The sequence below is a fragment of the Bos indicus genome, chromosome 27, assembly GCF_029378745.1.
Source record: "Bos indicus isolate NIAB-ARS_2022 breed Sahiwal x Tharparkar chromosome 27, NIAB-ARS_B.indTharparkar_mat_pri_1.0, whole genome shotgun sequence".
NCBI classification, from domain to species: Eukaryota; Metazoa; Chordata; class Mammalia; order Artiodactyla; family Bovidae; genus Bos; species Bos indicus.
Genome location: NC_091786.1, coordinates 8,602,999 through 8,626,762, shown reverse-complemented (window position 1 = coordinate 8,626,762; position 23,764 = coordinate 8,602,999). Strand labels below are relative to the sequence as shown.

At 39.9% G+C, this 23,764-nt stretch overlaps 1 protein-coding gene across 1 annotated transcript in view; it reads right to left on the bottom strand.

Moving 5' to 3' along the window:
• The window catches only part of NEIL3 (nei like DNA glycosylase 3), a 46,248-nt gene extending 22,484 nt beyond the window's left edge, over positions 1-23,764 (bottom strand). Inside the window, exons 1-4 of the mRNA XM_019953634.2 lie at positions 23,517-23,764; positions 8,506-8,633; positions 1,557-1,691; positions 1,039-1,252 (exon numbers count right to left, since the gene is read on the bottom strand). Of these exons, the coding sequence (XP_019809193.2) occupies positions 1,039-1,252; positions 1,557-1,691; positions 8,506-8,633; positions 23,517-23,672 (633 nt within the window). The 5' untranslated portion in view covers positions 23,673-23,764. The remainder of the gene's footprint in view (positions 1-1,038; positions 1,253-1,556; positions 1,692-8,505; positions 8,634-23,516) is intronic.

Genomic DNA, 23,764 nt, shown 5'->3' with positions numbered 1-23,764 from the left:
CCAACATATAAATAAGTTCACATCACTTCAGTTGAAGAACAAGGAAAAAAAAACACCTAAAGACCCAGTTCTTATCCTAACATCTCCCTCTGGCAGTCAAATATTTTCCCTTTGCTCCAATCTAAGCAGAAGGCAGTGGCACCCCACGCCAGTACTCTTGCCTGGAAAATCCCATGGACGGAAGAGCCTGATAGGCTGCAGTCCATGGGGTAGCTAGGAGTCGGACATGACTGAGTGACTTCACTTTCACTTTTCACTTTCATGCATTGGAGAAGGAAATGGCAACCCACTCCAGTGTTCTTGCCTGGAGAATCCCAGGGATGGGGGAGCCTGGTGGGCTGCCGTCTCTGGGGTCCCACATAGTCGGACACGACTGAAGTGACTTAGCAGCAGCAGCAGCAAGTTACCTTAACAATTACTCTAAATTTTGCTTCCATTTCCTCACCAATCACTTATTCTTAGTCTTTGCATCCTGACTTCCAGTCTTACCATTCCATCAAAACAGCATTTTCTAATGTCACAAATAGCTATACTGAGTGAGTGCAGAGTATGAATTTAAAATGCCAGATACTAAGAGAAATTGGTGACCTTAGTTCCTTTATACATTCACCAGATATTTCTTTAATGCCTTCCATGTGCCAAACACTGTATCTAGACACTCAGATATGTCATTGAACCAAACGGACACTTTCCTCCTAAGAGACTGTATTCTAGCAGAGAACAGATCTTACACACTATATATGTAACAAGTAAACATCAGGCTGTATTTGAAAGTGATCAGTCATATGGAGAAACAAAAATGCAAAGCAAGTTATAGAAGACTCGGGGGATGAAGTGGGCACAGCCAACTTTAAAAAGAGTGGCCAGGGTTGGCCTCACAGAGAAGCTGACAATGGGCAAACATGCCCTGACGTCTGTTGGGGAGAGTGTGCTACTGACATTCTCTCCAAACATGTCAGGCCAAATTTAAGTGTTCCTCGTCGAGCCCTTCACAATATTTAAAAATATAAAATTATTTAAAAAATACTTAAAACCTACTTTGACAGAGGGATGGAAACCACTGTCAAAGAGAGCTTCATTTTTGATGATGTTTCCCACCCCAGGCAACACTTTCTGATCCATTAGCACGTCACATAGCATCCGTCCTTTCTGCTTTTTCACTTCACTTTCTGCTCTGGAGAAACTAAATCTAGGTGAACACACATCTAATTCTTCCATCACTCTTATTCTCTGTTGGCTTTCTGTTGAGTTTCTAAAGAAAGGAATAGACAACACATTAATCATGGGCCTGGTTACAATCCACAGAGTGTCATTTTAAATGAGCTTGATATAAACCCTTCACATTAACCAGCATAGAAAAGTTCTATAGCCAAACAATGAAGATCCTATCAAACTATGTTATTTGAAGACTCTTTTAAATAACTTTTTAAAGTTATAAACCACTTTTTAAAAATTTGTGTTTATTTTTTTCATTTCCACATGTGACATCCCAAACCCAACTGCAGAGCCAACTTTGCAGTTTTGCAGCAGAAGCATTTTCTAACTTAATTTTTTACCTGATTTCTACTGATGAGTCAAAGAAACAAATCAGATCTTTGGTGAGCTGTACTTCAAAAACAGGAGAAACTCCATTCTTATTTTTAGACTCAAGTGGATTAATCACGAGGGAGCCTTTCATTCCAAAATGAATCCTGGAACAAAATCAAACCCATTTTTGAGCAGCAGGAAGTATATTGTGCATTAAATTTTTGTTTCTTCATTTATTGAAATATAAGCAAATACCAGTCACAATAAACACTCAAGGGCACAAAATGATAGCTAATAGCACATATTTTTGTTGTTGTTGTTAATGGTTTTGCATCCTTATAAAACAAGATATGGCAATCATTTTTTCAACCCACAAATAAAATAACTTCCTAGAGAAATAATAAGACCCTGACAATAATCCCAAGAAAACATCCCCCCGTTCTCTTTTCTTGTCAGATGAAGTATCTTTTTTATTCACACAACAGTCTACTGTTTTCTCAGCCTTTTCTGAGATTCAAAGGCTTGGGGTGAGATAAGGCTAAATTTAAATTGCCTACAGTTGGTGTTTTTATGAATTCTACAAAGCCATGAACACTCACATTTCTTAGTTCTAGCCACAGTGGATTGGAAATGTTCCCACTCCAAAATGAGATCTATAGCTTAAGACACTTATTCTTTTTTAACCCCCTCCCCTGCTTTGGGATAACACAATGAAACAATTTTTTACAAAATCTTTCAGATCAAAAGAAAAGAGAACAAGTCAAAATACCATTGTCTTAAATTCTTTTAGATTCCTTCTACCTTCATATGTATTGGGAAGAGGGGATTTATAAATATTTACAGTTAACTTGAAAGCCATAGTGCAGTGATGAAAAATTCATAGTCTTTCAGTTTTTATAGGATTGATTAGTATGTCCAGTTAAAAAATAAAGAAAAAAAGTGGTTCTATGAGACTTCTGATGATGAAGATCAGAAATGATTCTCAAGATGAAATATTGTGTCCTGCCTTTCAAATCCTTCTCCTTATAGCTTTGTTGAGTTAATAAATATGGCTTTTTTGGCAGCAAATGTTACCACTCTATGCTTCTAATTCCAAAGCACCATGTTACAGTATTGTACAAGGTTAACCAATCTAACTTTAAAAATGTGGGTTTTAAACTCTGTGTGCCCTACTATCAATCATATATGCATTTTACATGCCCCATAGTTCTTGACAGGAAAAATGTGTGCCTGTAAGTACTCTATAATTTAGCTTATGGAGGTTCAACCCCAGTGAAAGGTGTACAACTGTCATGCCCAGAAGCCATCATACCTAAAATCTTTTCAGCTGCATGGCTCATAAAGTGGATTCTAAATCATTTTCTATAATGAAACTGCATCCACATATAAAATCTCAAAGGTTAAGACCCAATTCAAAGGCAGGAGTAGTCTCAGTAAGAACCCTGGATCAAATACACATACGTATACCTTTTTTTGGTCTTACGAATCTATTTAGGGAGAAATGTGCATAAAAATAACTTCTTATAAACAAATTTTAGTTAATTTTTATGAAATAGCAAACTGTTGTGATAACCACACCCCAAGAAAACAAGTTTTGTTTATTGTTACATACCCTTTGTCTAAAACTAAGAAAAACTTAATAGTATCATGAAAATTTTCAAGGCATAGTAAATACCTGTACTGTTACTACAATCGTCATACTGATGTCTTATAAACTAGGACATATATCCTTATTGTATTTGCATTCAAGAGTCAGATTCGTTTTCAAGATTCCTCATTGTTATCAACCCAGTTTAGGAAAATTTGATTAGATCGTTATTTCTTGACATCTCAAGTTCCCTCCACCCCAATCCAACTGGTTTCTTGAGCTCATTCACTGTGCATAACATGACTGCCTGCCCACAGTGGGCTCCAGGCCCCACCAGGGGCAGTCTCTGTCCCTTCCTCTGATCCCACACTTTTGACACAGTTGATTCAGGAATGGACACCTGAGTCAAGCTGGATTCATCAGAGTTCTCCTGACAAACTTATTTGGGACAGAGAGAGATCAGTTTCTTGTTAGGACTGGGAGACCTGGGAGACGGGAGCTGTCTGTGATATTACTGACAGGGCACTGGGCACCAGAAAAGCCAAAGGAGGCCTGTCTGCACAGACACAGACTGTAGAGAATTTCAGAGGAAGAGAATCACGGAATGCAGAGTCCTCATAGCATTTAGTCTTTGCTTCCAGTTCTACCTCAAGGCTGACTCCATTATCTTCAGGTATTAAAAGACACTCATATTCTGATAACAGATAATGATTAAAATTGTTTAAATTGACCTGCTGCAACTTACAACCAACATTTTAATATGAAAATTGTGTCCAAACTAAAAGCTGAAGTGATAGTAAGAAAATTGTATATTTTCTGCAGTTACACATAAAACCATTACGGTAACTAAAATAGAAAATAAGTTACTGCTTCAAAACCTTATTTTTCACGAATTAAGAACTTGCCGATGTACAAGCTGGATTTAGAAAAGGCAGAAGAGCTAGAGATCAAATTGCCAACATTTGTTAGATTATAGAAAAAGAAAGATAATTTCAGAAAAACATCTACTTCTGCTTCATTGACTATGTTAAAGCCTCTGACTGTGTGGATCACAACAAACTATGGAAAATTCTTAAAGAGATAAGAATACAAGACGACCTGATCTGCCTCTTGTGAAACCTGTATGCAGGTCAAGAAGCAAGTTAGAATCAGACATGGAACAACTGACTGGTTCAAAATGGAGAAAGGGGTACCTCAAGGCTGTATACTGTCATCCTGCTTATTTAACTTACATTCAGAGTACATCATGAGAAATGCTGGGCTGTATGACTCACAAGCTGGAATCAAGATTGCTGGGAGAAATATCACCAACTTCAGATATGCAGATGATACCACCCTAATGGCAGAAAGTGAAGAGGAACTAAGAGGCTCCTGATGAAGGTTAAAGAGGAGAGTGAAAAGGCTGGCTTAAAACTCAACAATCAAAAAACTAAGATCATGGAATCTAGTTCTATCCCTTCATGGCAAATAGAAAGGGGAATAATGGAAACAGTGGAAAATTTTATTTTGGGGGGTTCTTAAATCACTGCAGACAGTGATTGCACCATGAAATCAAAAGATGCTTAAACCTACGCAGCATATTAAAAACCAGAGACATCATTTTGCCATCAAAGGTCCGTACAGTCAAAGCGACGGTTCTTCCAGTAATTATGTGTATGGATGTGAGAACTGGACCATAAAGAAGGCTGAGCACCGAAGAATTAAGGCTTTCGAACTGCAGTGTTGGAGAAAACTCTTGAGAGTCCCGTGGACTGCAAGGAGATCAAACCAGTCAATCCTAAAGGAAATCAACCCTGAATATTCACTGGAAGGACTGATCCTAAAGCTCAAACTCCAATACTTTGACCACCTGATGGGAACAGCTGACTCACTGGAAAAGATCTTGATGCTGGGGAATACTGAGGGCAGGAGGAGAAGGGGATTAACAGAGGATGAGATGGTTGGATGGCATCACTGACTCAATGCACATGAATTTGAGCAAACTTTGGGAGATAGTGAAGGACAGGGAAGCTTGGCTTGCTGTAAGTCCACGGGATCACAGAGCCGGACACAACTTGGCAACTGAACAACAACCCATAGATACTTTAATGATCAGGTTTCTTAGATTGCAAGTGACAGAGACTCAGCTCAAAAAGTTTAGGCATTAAGGGATATTTGGTAGCTCATGGGTCTTCCCAGGTGGCTTAGACGGTAAAGCGTCTGCCTACAATGCGGGAGACCTGGTTTCAATCCCTGGGTTGGGAAGATCTCCTGGAGAAGGAAATGTCAACCCACTCCAGTACTCTTGCCTGGAAAATCCCATGGATGGAGGAGCCTGGTAGGCTACAGTCCATGGGGTCACAGAGTCGGACACAACTGAGCAACTTTCTTTCACTTTTTACTTTCATGGCTCTTAGGAAGGCTGAAGAATCAAAGTGCAGGAAAGCTGGATCTTAGGGACAGAGGGAATAAGGGATGAAGATGCCTTGGGGACTCTCTGTTTTACAGAGACTGGCTGTATCTTCCATCACCTTGTCTTTCTGGACAAGCTAGTGGCCACATACAAGTCCTAAGACCTCGCATCCCAGCTTCCCTCCATCACAGAAGCTAACTCTCCTCAGCTCCACTGGAGAAAGTTCACAAAAGAACTCAGATTGACCCAATCAATTGTGATACGAAAGAAATGCTAAATTCAACTTGAACTCTCTAGTTATTGTGACCAGATAACCAGTTTCCAGAAGAAATGCTGTCCCCAAAAGTTAAGAGGGCAGACTGGACAAACAGAAGGTATTTACTACTCTAAAGTGTAAAATCTGGAGTCGTCCTATCACACTCCAACTTTTCCTAACATGTTATGTAACAGATTACAAAGCTACATTTAAGATGTAAAACCCTCTTATATGCAGCATATCATGGATTCCTTAAAGATTTTCCAGCAAGCTAAAAAAACTATCACATTATCTTTTGCATTTCTCCAATAAATTACTAAATTACAAAACTGATAATGCATAATGCTTCACTAAAATGGCAAAACATCCAAAGTATTTCAGATACAGGTTTTGGTCTCTGAGTATGTATGTAACTATTATTGTATGTATGTATGTATGTAATAATTATTCATATAAACCACAAGTTAGAAATAGCAAATTCTTTTTGGAAAAGATACCCATTTAAAAATATATTTACATACAGGTTAATCCACAATATAAGCTGTATCATTTTGATTGAAAATAGCGGCCTGAAGGGTGGGTGAATAGATTTACAGATACACACACACACAGCATCGGCAATATATGCACCCACGGTTAGTAGATATTCTATTCAGTAGTGGGATTGTGAAAGTATACATTTATTCTTATTTGTTCATTATCCTTAGTTTGCTCTAATGAGTATTTGATACATTATTTAACAAAAAGTTAAACATGACTTTTTTTGTTACCTATTAAAAGCTTCTAAAAAGTGTTTAGAAAGAGTATATGTATTAATCACACATAACACAACTGTGCTCCTAAAATGAATGTATGTTAAATCATTTTTATTATTTTCTGGTACTGTTCCAAGTGCTTGAGCACTTAGATACATCTTTTAGCAACAGAAATAGTATCTAATTTGTACCTTTCTGAAGGTACAGAGGCCTAGGCCTGTATTTTACTTTGATAACAAATGACTCCCAGGAAGACTCACAGCCTGACCTATAAGATGCATCAAAATCCAAGGGCAGTTTTAATTGTGAGATGCTGCCTATGGAGGGAATACTGTAAGTGGTCATTAAGCACGTTTCTAGCTATGGGCTTTCGAAAGAGCAGACCAGCCTGGTGAGGAGAAAACAGGTCAGAAGTGAAGACAATGTTCCTATCTCACACTCACAGACGTGCAGCCTCACACAGGATCCCATTTCTCTGACACAGTCATCCATCCTCCTGAGCAGCTTAAGTCAGGAGAGCATTTCTGTAACTTGTGTTAAACTGTGAAAGGGAATACAGTTGAATTTAGGTTGCTTACTTCATATTCAAATAGCTGATCTGCCAATGACCTTGAATTGTCACATTAAATAGTATTTGAGGCTACAGAAACTGCAAAGAAATAGGGACCATGCTGCTCCTCATTCATAAGCTGAGACGCATACCTGCCAGGGATGGTACTATGTCACTGAATTTGAGGAAACAACTGCACTGGTTGAGAACTTCAGTGGACACCTACGGACAGCCTTTCACTGAGAAATGATTCCCCTTATCAGTCTAGGGGAGAAGACATGATAAAAACCTCCCTCTCATTCTACAGAAATAAATCTGCACCTCACACCAGAGAATCAATAACATACCAATGTTTTCAACTATCTCACATGGATCCCATTGCGTCCTTCTCTGTTCACAACAAAGAATTTTCAATCACATCAATCAATCTACTACCACAACAATGCAGCCTGCTCCTACATGAACTGAGGGGTTATGTGATGTTATCAACTCCAGACGAAGAAAAACCATGAAGGGACAGTGCTCTCTAAGGACAGCAGCTGCTGACAATGCGAGAACAACACGTCAAAGGAAAAGCAACTAGGTAAACTCTGAGGTACTCAAAACAAGCAAAAGATGAGATGCAATAAGTAACAATCATGTAGTCATATTATCTATGACACTATTCATCTTCACGGGGTCCAACAGCAGAACTTTCAAGAAGGTGAAAACTGTTTAACATCGAAAAGAAAAATGTTTTAAAGTTTAAAGTTTACAGTTTGTGATAGCTTAGGCTAAACTCCAAGAAGACAAAATTGACAGACGTATTATTTCATAGGACTTTTTCATATTTTTTGCAAAAAACCAGGTAGGTGACTACATACATTTCAACACCTTTATCACTAAGTCAACCTGTAAGTTAGCAACTAATTTCCATAAGCACTGTAAAACAGCAGAGAACCAGTTACTTCTGTGGAAAGTTTTTGAAATGTATAAGTAAGCTTCCATTTCTGTACAAGCCTTTGGAGAAAGAAGGAAGAGAGAAAAATATACAAATCTGGAGAGACATTCAAATCAAACTAGGAGGTGTCATAAAGAAAATGATGTCACTAATGCAACAAACATTTGGTAAAAACAGAGGGGGAAAGGGCACCACAGGGAGTTTGGAGATGAGCAAAACAGAGATGCGTTGTTCTAACAACCTTTGGGAAACCTTGCCAGACTTTTTTTTTTTTAAGAAATAAATTGACTAGCTCTCCAAGTAATGATGACATCACACTTTATTCTACTTGCTGCTTTCCACGATAATTTCAAAAATTTCAACCTCTTGTAGTAGAGCTCTCTTAAAAGTGGAGTACTTTCTCTGTGATTAAATGTGACATGTAGCAAACCGCAAGAAAGCCTTCTGCAGATCTTTAAACATAGAGAGGTCAGAGGTATTGTACAGGTTTATCTTACCGTAAAGCGTTTGGCCCAAAGTACATGAAGAGCTCCTTCCCCAAAGTTTCCACACCACTGTAACCATGTCCATTAAACAGTCTCAAGAAATCATGACTGGAATTTTTATTATTATTCAGTGCAGCAGCCTAGGAGAAAATACACATGTGTAAACACATAAACTTGAAACAAAAATCGTAATTTAAATCTTAACATTTTTATATTACTCCATGCTCAGGTGCATCCCAATGAGAAGAATCATCTCCAATAAGTCGAGTAATGTAAATAGCTGTTTACATATATTTTGTTAAATTACTAGGCAGTTATTTACAGAGAGAGAGGCCAAAAGAAAAAAAAAATTAAGTGGAAAAAAAAGTCATTAGCACAGAATCAAAATGAATTTCTCCCAGGACTATACTGCTCTGTGCATGTGAAAATAAGGCACAGGGAAATGACATGAATGTTTTAAAGTTAAAAACTAGGGCACAGAGTCTTTCATTTCCAAAGTACAGCCAAGGTCCTTGGAAAAGCATTCAGATAAAAACATCTAAATGTGGTAAAGAATACAGGTAAATAGTATATTTTGGTAAAGAATAAATTTTGACCTGTGATGATGGACTCATAAACCAGTAAGGAAGAAAAAGAGGGCAAAAGCCAAGTAAAAGTGAGAGAGAACCCCAAAAGTAAGGAGCCAGATTTTACCAGAAAGGCATTTACTGGACATTAAGACATGAGACCTCTGGTTTTCATGGCTCTGTGGGACACAGAGGGTCAGAAGTGGAGTCCAGATCACCCTGGGGAGGGGACTCTGACTGCAGAGCTGCTCCTCTCCTGCTCCCCAACTGTAATGTTCAGAATAAAGGAAAAAGAAACCTAGTACACCTTCCCCCATCAGCATGGAAACCAAACAACATATTGGTAGAATTACAACATATATACTGAACATTATAAAAAGGACCAAGGTAATTACAGATGTAAAATATCAGGACTCCTGTGGGTGAAGGGAAGGAATGCATTGAGTTTACATATACCTGAGAAGCCATGTCAACTAACCATTTTATTTTTTAAAGAAATAAATTGACTAGCCTTCAAAGTAAAAATGCATAATGACAGAGAAAGTGATGACAGATATAAAGCTTTTTTCAGAAGCTGAGCAGTATGTATGCTGTGATTATAAAACTATAAAACAGTTCAGATACTGTCTATGAACAAAAGGAGACAGTATGTCACTAGAGAAGAGTGGAGAAATAACTCCAGAAACAATGAAGAGACAGAGTCAAAACAAAAACAACGCCCAGTTGTGGATGTGACCGGTGATGGAAGTAAAGTCTGATGTCGTAAAGAACAATGTTGCATAGAATCTGGAATGTTAGGTCCATGAATCAAGGTAAATGGAAGTGATCAAACAGAAGATGGCAAGCGTGAACCTGGACATTTTAGGAATCAGTGAACTGAAATGAACTTGAATGGGTGAATTTAATTCAGATGACCAGTATATCTATTATGGTAGGCAAGAATCCCTCAGAAGAAATAGAGTAGCCCTCAAAGTCAACAAGAGTCCAAAAGGCAGAACTTGGGTGCACTCTCAAAAAACAACAAAATGATCTGCTTGTTTTCCAAGTCAAACCACTCAATAACACAGTAATCCAAGGCTATGCCCCAACCAGTAATGCTGAAGAAGCTGAAGCTGAACGGTTCTATGATGATCGACAAGGCCTTCTAGAATTAACACCAAAAGAAGATGACCTTTTTATTATAGGGGACTGGAATGCAAAAGTACAAAGTCAAGAGATACCTGGAGTAACAGATAAGTTTGGGCTTGGAGTACAAAATGAAGTAGGGTAAAGACTGCTAGAGTTTTGCCAAGAGAACACACTGATCATAGCAAACACCATCTTCCAACAAAACAAGAGACAACTCTACACATGGACATCATTGACCAGATGGTCAATACCCAAATCAAACTGATTACATTCTTTGCAGCCAAAGATGGAGAAGCTCTACACAGTCAGTAAAAATAAGACTGAGAGCCGACTGTAGCTCAGATCATGAACTCCTTATTGCCAAATTCAGACTTAAATTGAAGAAAGTAGGGGGAACCACTAGACCATTCAGGTATGACCTAAATCAAATCCCTTAGGATTATACAGTGCAAGTGACAAATAGATTCAAGAGATTAGATCTGATAGACAGCGTCTGAAGAACTATGGACAGAGATTCATGACATTGTACAGAAGGCAGGGATCAAGACCATCCCTAAGAAAAGGAAATGAAAAAAGGCAAAATGGTTGACTGAGGAGGCCTTACAAATATCTGAGAAAAGAAGAGAAGCTAAAGACAAAGGAGCAAAGGAAAGATACACCCATCTGAATGCAGAGTTCCAAAGAATAGCAAGGAGAGATAAGACAGCCTTCCTCAGTGATTAATGCAAAGAAATAGAGGAAAACAATAGAATGGGAAAAACTAGAGATCTTTTCAAGAAAATTTGAGATATCAAGGGAACACTTCATGCAAAGATGGGAACAATAAAGAACAGAAGCAGTATGGACCTAACAGAAGCGGAAGATATTAAGGAATGGTATCAAGAATACACAGAAGAACTATACAAAAAAGATCTTAATGACCTATATAACCACAATGGTGTGATCACTCACCTAGAGCCAGACATCCTGGAGTCTCACGTCAAGTGGCCCTTAGGAAGCATCACCATAAACAAAGCTAGTAGAGGTGATGGAATTCCAGCTGAGCTATTTCAAATCCTAAAAGATGATGCCGTCAAAGTGCTGCACTCAATATGCCAGCAAATTTGGAAAACTCAGCAGTGGCCACAGGACTGGAAAAAGTCAGTTTTCATTCCAATCCCAAAGAAACGCAATGCCAAAGAATGCTCAAAGTACCACACAATTGCACTCATCTCACTCGCTAGTAAAGTAATGCTCAAAATTCTCCAAGCCAGGTTTCAGCAACACATGAACTGAGAACTTCCAGATGTTCTGCTGCTGCTACGTCGCTTTAGTCGTGTCCGACTCTGTGCGACCCCAGAGACAGCAGCCCACCAGGCTCCACCGTCCCTGGGATTCTCCAGGCAAGAACACTGGAGTGGGTTGCCATTTCCTTCTCCAATGCATAAAAGTGAAAAGTGAAAGTGAAGTTGCTCAGTCGTGTCTGACTCTAGCGACCCCATGGACTTCAGCCTACCAGGCTCCTCCGTCCATGGGATTTTCTAGGCAAAAGTACTGGAGCGGAGTGACATTGCTTTCTCCGTCCAGATGTTCAAACCTCCTTAGAAAAGGAAGAGGAACAAGAGATCAAATTGCCGGCCAACATCCTTTGGATCATAGAAAAACCAAGAGAGTTCCAGAAAAACATCTACTTCTGCTTCATTGACTATGCCAAAGCCTCTGACTGTGTGGATCACGACAAACTGTGCAAATTCTTAAAGAGATGGTGATACCAAACCACTTTACCTGACTCCTGAGAAATCTGTAGTAGGTCAAGAAACAAGTTAGAACTGGACATGGAACAAGAGACTAATTCCAAATTGGGAAAGGAGTACCTCAAGGTTGTATACTGTCACCCTGCTTATTTAACTTCTATGCAGAGTACATCATGTGAAATGCTGGGCTGGATGAAGTATAAGCTGGAATCAAGACTATGGGAGAAATATCAATAACCTCAGATATGCAGATGATACCACTCTAGTGGCAGAAAGCGAAGAGGAACTGAAGAGCCTCTTGATGAAAGTGAAAGAGGAGAGTGGAAAAGTTGGCTTAAAGCTCAACATTCACAAAACTAAGATTATGGCATCCAGTTCCATCACTTCATGGCAAATCGATTGGGAAACAGTGGAAACAGTGACAGACTTTATTTTCTTGGGCTCCAAAATCATTGCAGATGGTGACTGCAGCAATGAAATTAAAAGACGCCTGCTCCTTGGAAGAAAAGTTATGAGCAACCTAGATAGCATATTAAAAAGCAGAGACATTACTTTGCAACAAAGGTCATCTAGTCAAACTTATGGTTTTTCCAGTAATCATGTATGGATGTGAGACCCGGACCAAAAAGAAAGCTGAGCGCTAAAGAACTGATGCTTTTGAAGTGTGGTGTTGGAGAAGACTCTTGAGAGTCCCTTGGACTGCAAGGAGATCCAACCAGTCCATCCTAAAGGAAATCAGTCCTGTGGAAGGACTGATGTTGAAGCTGAAACTCCAATACTTTGGCCACCTGATGGGAAGAACTGACTCATTTGAAAAGACCCCGATGCTGGCAAAGATTGAAGGCAGGAGGAAAAGGGGACGACAGGATGAGATGTTTGGATGGCATCACTAACTCAATGGACATGAGTCTGACCAAGTTCCAGGAGTTGGTGATGGACAGGGAAGCCTGGGGTGTTGCATTCCATGGGATCACAAAGAGTTGGATAAACTCTAGCACCAGTCAGTGGTTATGAAGTACTGGCACAGCAAGCCTGAGTACTCAGTGAGGGAAAAACATTGTTTCACATTTGCCTTATTTTTATAAATAAATCACTTAGAACCCTAAACTGAGAAGCACCAAGAATTTGATATTTTTCTACTGAATAAGACTTTTTGCTGTCTCTTGCATACACTTCAAACCAAGTGTAGATTACAACAGTAGTTTTGAGGTGGGTTTCCATGACAACCAATTAGTATTTAAAAATTCTCATAAATTAGCCCAGAGACTTTGAAGATGATGATTAATAGAGCAGATATAGATCAGTTTTGAATAACCTTTGCCTCAACATAGACTAGGTTTTATATTTTTCAGGATTTTGGCCATAACGTCTTATGACCTTTTAAACCTTCCTTTTCTAAATTAATGGTTCAGGGGCCTGTGTGTCTGTCACTCTAGAGCCAACAGCCTCTTATCTCTCCCAGTATCCTTTACTAGCAACTGGTTTTACCCATGTCCTCTGAAGTCCTCTGACTTTTGTTCGGGTTCCCAGTGAAGAAGGCTGGTGGGAATCTGGCCCTGGTTCACACGCACAGCCCTGGACACCACAGCAGCATCCCCCACTTTTTGGTTAGGAGATAATGTGCTATGACTGTCACCCCAGTGTTTGCATCTTCCTTTAAGCTTTACAAGTTAAATCTAAAACCCATCATCTATCCCATATGCAGGAAAAGGTCACCATGCCAGTCCGCACACCCTTCGCCCTGCCTTGAACCTAGGATACTTCCTTTCTGGGACATACAGAACCCTCACAGCCTGCGCTTGATTCCCTTGTGAGGGAGTCTCTCCCTGTTCCAGGTTGAGTGCACATCCCTATGTTTCCCTAAGCACCTGTGTGCACCATGACCCCAGTGTTCAGACCTCCTGTTCTCTCCTTGATCTGGCTTTACCAAGTTCTGTAATGGCTCCTGGCAGAGACAGAGACGATAACCTTGAAATAGACAGTGGTGTTACCATATCTAATAAAATAGTAAATGGGTCCCTAATGTCTCCCTGGACGGAGAAGGCAATGGCACCCCACTCCAGTACTCTTGCCTGGAAAATCCCATGGACGGAGGAGCCTGGTAGGCTGCAGTCCAGGGGGTCGCTAAGAGTTGGACATAACTGAGCGACTTCACTTTCACTTTTCACTTTCATGCATTGGAGAAGGAAATGGCAACCCACTCCAGTGTTCTTGCCTGGAGAATCCCAGGGACAACGGAGCCTGGTGGGCTGCCGTCTATGGGGTCACACAGAGTCAGACATGACTGAAGTGACTTAGCAGCAGCAATGTCTCCCTGGAAGTCTGCTCACAGAACTAAATTAACCATTTTGCAAGAACTTAACACCATTTAGTTTAAAATTATCAGCCAACAGCTACCACAGTTCATGTCACTCACTTGGCTATCTACAACTTTGACATCCTCTAAGGATAAAGATGGCAGGTGGCATCTGGACACACACCCTCCACATAAAAAATGTACCATTCAGGGCTGTTGAACTGGATTTATTCATTTTAGAAAAGCTTGTTGACTTTCTACTATGTGTGAGGCCTTGCAAGGCCTTATTCTAGATATCTGAAAACCAGATCATATTCTGGGGAAGTTTCCCACTCTGTAAGGATAACTAACTGCTCACTGTTCAATGACTAGACTGGGCCATCTAAAACCTTCCCATTATCAAAACACCCAGATGTAATTCAACAGTAACACATCATTGGGTTTTGTTATAATTAGCTAAACAAAATCTCTGAGTACAATTCATATCAAAAAATTTTGTGCCACATATTCTTAAACCACTGTAACGTCCATTTCAGAAGGTATAAATTAAAAGAAACCATAAAACCCTGGGGAAGGGGGAAATATGGGTTCTTAATGAAAACCTCTACTTTTTCTTGCTCAAAGTTAAATGCCAGGGTTCCTAATAATGTCTATTAGGAAGAAATCCAAATCTAGCTTATCCTGATTTTTATCCTAGATTTTCCCTGGGAAATTTCTAACTCTGTGCTAGATATTCCTATTAGTTCCTACAGTCCTGAGGGAGTTTGGTTCCATGTGTAGCTAACGGAAAGCACGGCTGAAATGCCCTCTAGATGAAGATTGAGGGGCAGATTAAAAAAAGAGCTTTTCCATATAGTATTAATCTGCTAAGACATCACAGGCTGTCCTGGAGTATGCATCTACATGCTGTCCAATTACTGCCAACCATCAGAGGTTTTAGGAAGTCTAATGGATCTGACCATGGGAAATGTCTCTCCAGCCAAAGGAGGATTCAGCAGAAGGCCCTCCCAAATGTTAGGGTTCCTGGACCACTTACTAACAAGATAAAGAGGAGCATGTGCCCTTAGACATACATTGCTTGTACATAGGAGGATGAGTCAAAAAACACAAATGCCAATATACTTAAAATGCATGACACCAGTAAGTCTCTTCACACAACTGTCCACGAGAAGTGAACCATGGTGTCCTGATGGACAGAGCCGCAAGGAACCAGAAGCCAAATCTTCACAGGTGTGCTGGTTTGTACTCTAGTCTCTATAATCAAAAATAACACAGAATAGGACACCAAAAACAGAATGTGGAAAGGGATGATATTAAAGTCTCTACAAATACTGAAAAAAGATGTTTTGGGCCTGATGAAGGTGAAGGTGACTATGACAATACAGATGTCAGCAGAGGGCAGGTGGGGAATGATCACAGGTGGAGAGGGTGGAGCTGTGGAAACACACAGACCTGACACCGTCCGGTGCCTTCTGTGGCACAGCCTGCTCCAGCTCCAGACGCCGCGAGCCCTTGGCTCAACTGTGTGTCAGAATTAGTTTTTTAATACTTGATGAGGTGCTTGGGAATTAAAAAGACATGTTAGCACAACCTCTTCCCTGCTCACATACACGGTTTGTCACTCGCTATACACTCCAGTACACTCGCTGGGACTAGAATTTCCCTGTCTGGGAAGCAGAATCATCTTGAGGCTTTCTACCTGCCAAACCCAGCACAGGGCTTTCTACAACCACTGCGCTGGCACTTACCGACTGAACAAGTGTCTGAGACTCGTGTTTCTCCCTTATTTGTCTGCGAGCTCCTTGTGGACAGCAGCTATGGTGTTTCCTTATCCCTGGGCGCTTCACACGATGCCTGGAGCTCAGGAAACATCTGTGAACCAGATCCCTCCCTCCTGCCCTCTTGGTATTCCCCACCCATCATCCCCATCTTGCTATACCTTTCCCAAGGTTTCTTGGCAAAAACTTCTGTTCCACCAACTGTTTTAGCTCCTTTGAGAATTATTAAATCCTAGTCTCTTATTTTCTAATTATCTTCAAAGAAATGAGGCTTAAATATAGGAGTACCAAGTTACTACCAAAAGCTAGGTGGATGTAAAATATTATAGTTAATCAGAATTTCCCATTAAGTAAAAAGAAATTTACGGGAAGGTTTAGGATTTCAGCAAGCAGTCCCAGCCTGCCCTGGTTTTTACTTAAGATGTTTACTTAGCATTTAAATGACTGCTTTGAAAACATCTATTCTAATACCTTATTTGGGTTCTGAGGGAGATGATACAAACTGTCTATCATGTGGGCACTTGACCCAAATCATCTGATCCCCAGTACACTATCATTTCTAAAATAATCTGCTCTAGAGAATATACTCCAGGCAAAATAAAAATTTCAACTTATAACTGACCATCTCAAACACCTGCATACATTTTTAACTATTTTTTTTTCTTTTAAAACACCATTTGAGGGATAAATTCTTATGTACCAGTGATGGTTTGTTCCATTTATTTTGAGAGCTCTTATGTACAAATGGGGCAAGGCTTTTGCAATAAACCTAAGAATTACAAGAGATTCACTTACCCTACTGTAGAACCTGGGGTTATCACCTCTTCAGACAACATTCAACAGCCCATGCAAATTCAAAAATTAATCCCCACAAGCCTATTATCTTTGCTGTAACTGTACACAATTGTCCAATATATACCTGACTTTCTCATTTTGACCGTTATAAACTTGTTACTGTATTATCTGAACATTTCATTCTTTTTTTTCCCCCTGAAATAAGAGAAGAAAATATCCTTTGCCATAATTTTAAGTATGATTGAGAAGGGTTCACCTTCCCATTTTCAAGTGGCTTAATAATAGGAAATCATCAAAACAACATATATCTTTGGAGACAGCACATGATTTATTGTGCTGATTACCATTTATCCTGCCTATCCATGGGTGAACAAGGAAGATGAACTTTTCAGAACAGAATAAGACTTCCACAGATAAACGGTTCAACTCTAGCACAGTTACATATTTCCCCTAGAGAGGAAAAATATATCATATTTATAATCACAGTCTCTCCTTTTTGTCCCCCACATGCTTTTTACCCCCAATACAACAATACTTTTAGTAATCACAAGCCACTTATCTAACCATTTGAACTATCAAAAAAACCTAACTTTAAAATGGTCTCTAAGCCCCCCAAAAGAGGTCTTTACGTAAAAATCTGTTCTACAATTGTGTAAGAGCAGAGGCTGTTATGCTTACTTACACTAAGCACTAACTCTGAGGCTAAATGTTTTATACACAATATGATTACACCAAAAGATTCAGATCAGATCAGTCATGTCCGACTCTTTGTGACCCCATGAATCGCAGCACGCCAGGCCTCCCTGTCCATCACCAATTCCTGGAGTTCACTCAGACTCACGTCCATCGAGTCAGTGATGCCATCCAGCCATCTTATCCTCTGTCATCCCCTTCTCCTCCTGCCCCCAATCCCTCCCAGCATCAGAGTCTTTCCCAATGAGTCAACTCTTCGCATGAGGTGGGCCAAAGTACTGGAGTTTCAGCTTTAGCATCAGTCCTTCCAAAGAAATCCCAGGGCTGATCTTCAGAATGGACTGATTGGATCTCCTTGCAGTCCAAGGGACTCTCAAGAGTCTTCTCCAACATCACAGTTCAAAAGCATCAATTCTTTGATGCTCAGCCTTCTTCACAGTCCAACTGTCACGTCCATACATGACCACAGGAAAAACCATAGCCTTGACTAGACGGACCTTTGTTGGCAAAGTAATGTCTCTGCTTTTGAATATGCTATCTAGGTTGCTCATAACTTTCCTTCCAAGGAGTAAGCATCTTTTAATTTCATGGCTGCAGTCACCATCTGCAGTGATTTCGGAGCCCAGAAAAATAAAGTCTGACACTGTTTCCACTGTTTCCCCATCTATTTCCCATGAAGTGGTGGGACCGGATGCCATGATCTTCGTTTTCTGAATGTTGAGCTTTAAGCCAACTTTTTCACTCTCCTCTTTTACTTCCATCAAGAGGCTTTTTAGTTCCTCTCCACTTTCTGCCATAAGGGTGGTGTCATCTGCATATCTGAGGTTATTGATATTTCTCCCGGCAATCTTGATTCCAGCTTGTGTTTCTTCCAGTCCAGCGTTTCTCATGATGTACTCTGCATATAAGTTAAATAAACAGGGTGACAATATACAGCCTTGACGAACTCCTTTTCCTATTTGGAACCAGTCTGTTGTTCCATGTCCACTTCTAACTGTTGCTTCCTGACCTGCATACAAATTTCTCAAGAGGCAGATCAAGTGGTCTGGTATTCCCATCTCTTTCAGAATTTTCCACAGTTTATTGTGATCCACACAGTCAAAGGCTTTGGCATAGTCAATAAAGGAGAAATAGATGTTTTTCTGGAACTCTCTTGCTTTTTCTATGATCCAGCGGATGTTGGCAATTTGATCTCTGGTTCCTCTGCCTTTTCTAAAATCAGCTTGAACATCAGGAAGTTCATGGTTCACATATTGCTGAAGCCTGGCTTGGAGAATTTTGAGCATTACCCCTTCATAAAGTCATCACCAGATAGGTGGGTCTGGTGAGAAAGCCCTGATCTAGGAGAAAAAGGAACAATTACCAGGACATTTACTGCAGCTCATATAGTAAAGAATCTGCCTGCGATGCAGGAGACCTGGATTCGATCCCTGGGTCAGGAAGATCCCTGGAGAAGGGAATGGCAATGCACTCCAGTACTCTTGTCTGGAGAATCCCATTGACGGAGGAGCCTGGAGGGCAGGCAACAGTCCACGGAGTCACAAAGAGTCGACACAACTGAGTGACTAACACTACTATTACTTCTTATTTTACTAGGCACTAAGCTAAGAGTTTCATGTGTCCTATAATCTGATTCTGACCAAATAGGCAAAGATGTGAGTATAAGCAACATAGGAGCTGGAATTCAAAAATCAAGATGATCAGATGTTTTCTCTACATCATCCCCAACACTTTAGGGTTCACTAAAAGCTCCAATGGCTGTGGAGAATCATCTCCCTGAGCTTCCTTAACCGTTCTCTGTTCACTCTTGCTCTATGACTCCATGTAATGCTGAATGCTGGTAGCAATGATCCTGAGTTATTAAGATGAAACCATTACCCGGATCCATGGAAGAATGTAAGCAAATACTATTATACATGTTATATACAAGTTAAAAAAACCTCTTTCTAGATTTAAACGAATAAGCTTCATTTAGCTAGAAAATTAATCTCTGTGGATAAGCTCATTCCTTCATATAATGGCAATCAAATGAATTATGAATTCCACTTCCTCCACTACAAAGAGAAAGGAGGGAGGAAAACTTTTATTATGTGGCTTCATTACTTTCGTGTAATAGAAATTTCCATTTAACATGCATAACAAAATATACACTCATAGAGAAAGATTCCAAATTGAATTTATTTTAAAATCTTTCATCAAAACTATTTTTGCACTATTTAAAACTTTGCTCTTCTCCATCCATTCAAATGTTTACTAAATAACTCAGACACTGTGAAGAGCATATCAAGATGAGTAAGAATAGCTAGCATATTATATACATATATCAAACCTTAAGGAGAGAGAGAGTAACCAGAGAATCATGTTTCAAATGAAATGAATGCTTATAAACTCTGTTTCATATTCTGTTTTGTGAAAGGAAACTGAAAACATATGCAGATTACACACCGATATCACCAAAATATTGTATGCACCCAACAATTAAAATCGAAGGATTGACTCTTCACAGCTCATTAAGCAGACATGTTCATTTATATTCCAGTGTTGTTTCTTACCATAAGGTTCCAAAAGCTCCAGCAGAGTTTTATGCAATGTGCTTACAGAGTTGCATAATTTTATGCTGACAAGACAGTGGATCAAAACTCAGAAGTGATGTAGTGCATGGACGACTAGCAAACACTGGGCTTCTATGGCTAGGCTTTCTTCTTCAAAATGGGGGTCACCTGTCACAAGGAGACATGCCTTAGAACATGCTCTCCATGAACTTCAAACCTGAGCCAAGAGAACGACTACAGGCCACAGTAGCTAATTCATTACAACAGTAGCTACACAGGTGGGATTCTTCTTTTTGGTACAATGATTATCTGGAGTTTAACTCATTTATTTTAAATGCCCAATTAGTATTTATTTAACTCTCCTTTGTACTTTTTCATGTTTATTGCAATATAAAGAAGACCATATGCAGTTATTATTTTTCAACTGCTGCCTTGTGAAAACTAACGATTTCAAGTCAGTAGCAGAAACCTTTAAATAGTTTTAAGGCTCAGGCATAAAGGTCTAGGAAACATGGGATCACCTATTTAAGTAGTGATCATGCCAGACATCTGTGACAACCTACCACATTTTGATGAAATTTACTATAGGGCTTCCCTGGTGGTTCAATCGGTAAAGAATCTGCCTGCAGTGTGGGGGACCTGGGTTCAATCCCTGGGTCAGGAAGATCCCCTGGAAAAGGGAATGGCTACCCATTCTAGTATTCTTGCCTGGAGAATTCCATGGACAGAGGAGCCTGGCGGGATCTCAAAAAAGTCAGACACGATTGAGCGACTAACACTGTGGATTCAATGCCCCTCTAAAATGCAAAGACCCTTCATGTTTACAAAGATTATTATTTCTTTAGATCAAGGGCCCATAAAGTGAAGCTATGGCAAAACATTTAGAATATTCCCAATGATAAAGAGATTATTAATTCCATATTGATTTTCACAAAGGGGTTATTCATTTCTTATTGATTTTCAAAGCCAGTTCCCATAGAACAAGATTTTTGATTCCAAATCATAAAGACCTATTCCAACTTTTAATACCTCTTTATGTCAAAGTATTAAATATAGTAATGTTCAGTGATTGCTTCCAAGTGATATTATTAATTGCCCAACCACTGACAAAGCATCTACATTATATTATCAGGCTGCACTGTGAATATGGGAATGGAAGCCATTAGTATTACCAAAGTAGGTAAGCCAACTGGCTAAACTGAACAGAAGTAAAAATGGTGGCAGATCAGCCAAAAACTTAACGTCTCACTTCTCTAATTAATAAGTAGTCACCACTATTTGCTGAGCAGTATGGTATTCTTGCCAAAATGAATCAGTCATTTTCCTATTGAACCTTTTATAACTGAGGGGAACTATGGTTGAAAGTGTAGGGTTTGGAGTTTGAAAGAAGGGAGATTAAACCTGGTTCAGCCCTTCCTAGTCATGTGATACTGGGCAACTTAATTGTTTTAAACTCACTTCAAGCTTCACATTCCTTATCTGTAGAATCAGGTTAATCCTTTATCATGGGGTTATTATTTTTTATAATGAAATGATATATAACAGTTCTTCAAAAGCACTTTATGCCTTGGAACTGAAGATAATCATAAATGGAAAGGAAATGTTCATGCTGGTCTGGCCTAAAGACCAATGAGGTAATGTCTATTTAAAACATTAAATGGGATTCTCAAGGAAGTAAGTTTATCTGACTCATCTTGTATCCTCGGGAGCTAGTAATAGCTTAAAACTTAATACAGAATATATTACTGTTTAATGATGTAAATTATAATATCTGTAACATATTCATGCCATATCCATTACCACACCCTATTCCCTTTACTTCCAAAATAGCAATTCTGTTCCCTTCTCTTCATTTCTGTCACCAGCCCCCTCCTCTGTGCTCCAGGCAGCCTTCTCAGATTCCTGTAATCCTCACCTGAGAAGGCAGCATGTACCCTGGCTTTCTGCCAGTCTTATAATTTTCCTTTGCAAGGAGAATGATCTTTCAAAGTGTCACTCGATCTTAACACCCTTCAAAGACCCCCATTATTCCAGAATGAGTCGATTCCCAGGATCCGACTTCGACCAGCAATCTCAATTTTGTCTTATTTCAAATCACGTTCCCTGTATCTCATCATCCCCTTTCCAGCCACACCAGATTTCTTTCAATCTCTCTTCCTTTGCTATTGCCTGCAGTGTTCTGCCTGCCAACCTTCAGTTCAGATCTAGGTATCTCCTCACCCTTCACATCTCAGCTTAATTGTTACTTTCTCAGCAAAGCAATCCCTGAACTTCCTGTAAGTTCTCATGGAACCATGTATCTTTACTTTAGAGAATTTATCAACTTACATTTCTCTCTGTTTTTACCTAATGAATGTCTATGTATCTTCCCAACTAAAGAATAGCCTCCACAAGGGGAAGTGTTACCGACGTTCCTTGAGTATTCAAAATTCTGTTGAATGAGTGATTTTTCTATAAACATTAATACTCTTAAGAGACTACTCAGGATTCATCTCTGTGGTATCCTGAAATGATTTTGAAAGAAACACTATAATAAAGGAACAGGTACAGAGTACTAGCTGACATATAGTCAAAATAAATAAAACACAAGGGCAGTTGGAAGGAGATGCAAAAATTACTCTTTGTCCAAGTTTGAAAATGTATTTTCTCAGACTTAGAACTTCATTTCTTTCAAGCTGTAAGCATATGCTAATTTCATAGCAAGCAACTCTTTCTTCCAAGACCAAAGGCTATGATGAAGCTTTGCAGGAGAAATTGAAGTACAGTGCAATAATGCATGCATTCATGAAATACAATCATCCGTACATCTGAAGGGCTTTTAAGGCACGAGGTTTAATCAGAATATTTTCAGTACAAGTTCTAAGTTCTTACCAAATGAAAATCACACCACCTGCAATGCATGCCTGAGTGGCAAGAAGCTGTGCTACAACTTCCTTTAAAAAGAAATTAATTAGCTTAAGGGATCCAAAATGGCTCTGCCCCTTCATTAGATGGCAATATTGAGTTGAGTGGACAGGGTGGTGCTAAATCTTCTGTGTGAAATGTTAAGATTATATACTAGTTGTAATACATTTTCAGTTGCAGAATATTAGGCAGGCGAGAAGCTAGAATTTTATCCTACAAGCTTACTGTTTTTAAAACGTGAAAAACAAACAGAAAAAAAAAAAACAGAGGTTGCAGGCATCTGATAATATTAACAGCAGATAATATCTGATAATATTAACAGCAGAAAATGCGGCTATGGACAGAAGGAAACCATCTTTTGCTGGGTTGTAAAGAAGCTGCGCAAGGTGGCATGGAATAAAACACCTTCCATCACTTCCCACCTGGGCATCTCCAATGCGGCCTTAACTCGGCGGTCCAGCAACCAACCCTCAACCGCGCAGGCGCACTAGTAAGGCACTTTGGACCCTGGAAACCCGATGGGCTTTTTGTTGTATCTCCCACTGCTGGTCCCCTAGCGAGACACGGAAGCTGCTCACCTGTGAGGAGCCCACAGGCCCGGAGGCGGCGGGCGGCGAGCCGGGCCCCCCCAGGCCCTGCAGCGCGCGGCCCCGCACGTCAGTCACCGCCTGGCCCGGGCGCACACGCGCCCGAATCTTCTCTCCATTTAGAGTACAACCCGGGCCTTCCACCATCGCCCGGGCCCGCGCTGTGCCCCACTAAGCTGCAAAGCCAGCCGAGAAAACTGCCGCGTAACTTCACCTCCGCGGAGGTACTTAGCTCCTCC